The sequence below is a fragment of the Dioscorea cayenensis genome, chromosome 5 (genome assembly GCF_009730915.1).
Source record: "Dioscorea cayenensis subsp. rotundata cultivar TDr96_F1 chromosome 5, TDr96_F1_v2_PseudoChromosome.rev07_lg8_w22 25.fasta, whole genome shotgun sequence".
NCBI lineage: Eukaryota > Viridiplantae > Streptophyta > Magnoliopsida > Dioscoreales > Dioscoreaceae > Dioscorea > Dioscorea cayenensis.
Genome location: NC_052475.1, coordinates 22,008,781 through 22,012,046, shown reverse-complemented (window position 1 = coordinate 22,012,046; position 3,266 = coordinate 22,008,781). Strand labels below are relative to the sequence as shown.

The window sequence follows — 3,266 nt, the reverse complement described above, 5'->3', positions numbered from 1 at the left end:
AAAAACATATAACCATTAAAAGAAGGGCTTGGATAATTTTTTCAGAGTGAAACTACAGACCAAAAGTTTCACATGGTTCATGTGAATTTTAAGAGGCATATTTTAGTAAATCTCAAAAATTGGGATGACATCTTCTAAACGATTTATCCATTTAGAGTTTACTCACATGAAATCTGGAGTAAACATAAATAATCAGAGAAAGGAAACAAATGCTTTTTTTTCTCTATTACAAGAATTTATGTATTTGTTCATTGGTTGTTTTAGATTAAACTGCACACCCAAAAAAAAAAAAAACCAAAAACAAAAACACAAAAAGCTAAATGTTCCTCTTCTGAAAATCATGAAACATTTACAAGATACATTCCTAACTATGTTTTTTTAACAATTATTTAATTAGGAATTTGATAGAATAACTAATAAATATGATAATGTTATGAATTCAAAACTCAAAACAAGGGGAAGAAATAAATATTTGCAACATCCAAGTCAAACCAAAGGATGGGATTATGGGACCATGATAGATGGACAGTCTGATTATCATGCTTTGATGCTTATCATGGACACTTATGATCACCATTGAGTCACTTAAATCTACGTGTTCTCTTAATGTGGAGATATATTCCAGATCCAAAGTACTAAAAGACAATTGAAAGTGAGAAATATGTTAGAAGAAATTAGAACATTTAGGGTTACAGTCAGAAAGATATGGAAAATGAGGAACATGTTGAGGAGATGGATAGGGCTAAAAATAAAAAGGGTTCATAAGGACAAAATGCTTGTAGTACACAAAAGAATTGAAACAACTGGGAGCTCACAATTTTCACCAAAAGAAGTGGCAGTGAGCTATGAGATGCAACTTCGCAAGTAATACTCCATCATGACAACACCTATAGCATGCAGGTGATAGAACATGACTATATCCAATAAGACCATTGGAGAAATAGGAAATGGTTACTAGCTAAATCAACTTCTATTCCATAAACCAAACTAATTTGAAGACCTGAATTATGATTGGTTGTCTAATAAGGAAAATCAACAAGTACAAGGATAATTTAAGTATAACCTTAGCATATATTGAGCTGGCCATATATATCTCGAAGAAAAGATATTAGGATGAATCAAAATTATTGTCCTTCTTCCAGCCCACTATGTAGATTGAAACCCACTTTGATGCCATAGCCACACATAGTAACCCAATCCACGATTTGCACAGCTCAACAATCAACTTTAGTGACAACCCAAACCGCTCTCCCTTATGGTTGGCATTGTAGCAATCAACCTCAAACAGTCCTCTCCTATCTAGGATGCAGCTCGCAATGCATTATATTTTGTGTTCTAATTAACATATAATTTATAAATTGCAAACACTCAAATATTACACATCATTTCACTAGAGTTGAAAGTAACTAACTGTTAAATTTTTCATATCGAACTAGTATATATATGGAGCTATTCACAGAATTGAAGCAATCTAATTATGGATCTGATTCTACCAGAATCCTTAATCTAGTAAAAGGCGAGATCATAATGCATAATGTTGTAAACTTTGCAGGTAAGGAGGTCATAATGTGTGACGCTGCAAACTTAGTAAGACGTTCACAATCATACCCTACAACAAATCAACACCAAAAACATTGCTGCTAAAACGAAAACACAAAAAGACAGTTCATGGGGTACACAGAGTTCACATATACATTCAATACAATGCAAGCAAGCACACAAAGAACACTTCAATCAAATCAGCAAGCTAAGCATTTATTTCAAGAGAATCAAATGATAAGCAAAACCATTACGAATTCCATATAAAAAGAAAAATCTCAGCAATAACTGTATCAGATGATGGTCCGTTCTAACATTAAGTAGCATTCCCAATTCATCGTTGTCTAAATGGAGAAAAACAGGAAATTTTTTAAAATAAGCCAAAAAAAACCTCACCTTGCTTGGCCTAACCGGAAAAGGGAATCAATAGAGATACCCAGGGATTTTGATGCGGATGAAGAGCATAGTCATAACATAGGCGATGACGACGGAGGAGATTCCAAAAGAAGCGAAGGTGACACGAACGCTGTGAGCACGGTTGCGATCGAGGGCGAGATCCATGAGGATGATGCCAACGCCGCCGAGCAGGAACATGAAACCAGAGGAGAGACCCTCGATGATGTACTGGCCGTTGACACGGCCAGGCAGGAAGACGACGGGGCGGACGGTGCCGGTAGAGGGGTCCTGGGTGCTGCCGATGCCAGGGGGCTCGACGATGACATCGTAGACGAGGCCGGAGACGACGCAGAAGTAGGTGAGGAGGACGAGGGAGAGGACGGTGGAGGGCGATGGCAGGGCGAGGTTGGAAGGGAGCTTCAGGCGAGTGCGGGGAGGGCGGAGGAAGCCATAGGGCACAACGCTGAGGATCGAGAGGAAGGGATCCATGGCGAACGAGATCGCAGATGCGGCGGCGCCCAAGCACTGATCTTCTTCTTTGATAGATATTTTGATATTTTTTTATTGAATAATAATAATAATAATGTTGATTTAATATTAATATATTAAACTTAATTTGTCAAATATATTAATAAAATTATCTAAAATCCATGTTTTTTTCCGGTGTGTAATCAACGAACAATGAGGGGTTTAAATTGTGAATCCACGCTTACATCAGGTGATGTATTACCACCAATATTTCTAACCAGTTTTAAACATAAGACTTTTGAATATTTAATTATTTTTTTATATAAACCAAGCTATGAGTTTTTTTTGTGAATTTCATATTTTTAAAAAAAAAACTATAACTTTATAAAATATTTATTATTATTTTGATCACTAAATCAAAACGTCCATAGGATAATATTTTGTTAGATTTTTTTTTAATGGTGATCTCCAAAATAGTGATACGACTTGTTAGGGTTGATACAAACTAAAAATATAAAAATAGAAATAGAAATAGAAATATAAATATAAATATAAATGATGATCATATTATGTCATGGTGACATCAATTTTATCAACATAAAACCCAATTTGATTTTAATTCACTTGTGCACTATTACCCATTAAATTTTTGAAATATCTATTGCTATCAATTGAAAAATGGGGATACCTCTTCACAGTTGCTATTTACCCATTAAGTAGCAAACAATAAGGAATTTTTAAATTTTCAATTTAATTAAACCATCTACAAGTTAGTTTATTCATAACAATCAAATATACAAAAGTAATGGTATATTTTTGGAATTCTCCTATTTATAGCATCAAAACATATATATATATATATA

The 3,266-nt window shown here is 34.4% G+C and overlaps 1 protein-coding gene across 1 annotated transcript; it reads right to left on the bottom strand.

Moving 5' to 3' along the window:
• Positions 1-1,774: 1,774 nt before the first annotated feature.
• On the bottom strand, positions 1,775-2,499 carry LOC120261636 (oligosaccharyltransferase complex subunit ostc-like). Its single transcript, XM_039269593.1, has one exon. The coding sequence runs from the start codon at positions 2,422-2,424 to the stop codon at positions 1,963-1,965; it is 462 nt and encodes a 153-aa protein (XP_039125527.1). The 5' UTR covers positions 2,425-2,499; the 3' UTR covers positions 1,775-1,962.
• Between the last annotated feature and the right edge of the window lie 767 nt (positions 2,500-3,266).

Coding starts and splice junctions, on each gene's coding strand:
- LOC120261636 (XM_039269593.1), bottom strand. CDS start 2,424: ATGGATCCCTTCCTCTCGATCCTCAGCGTTGTGCCCTATGGCTTCCTC.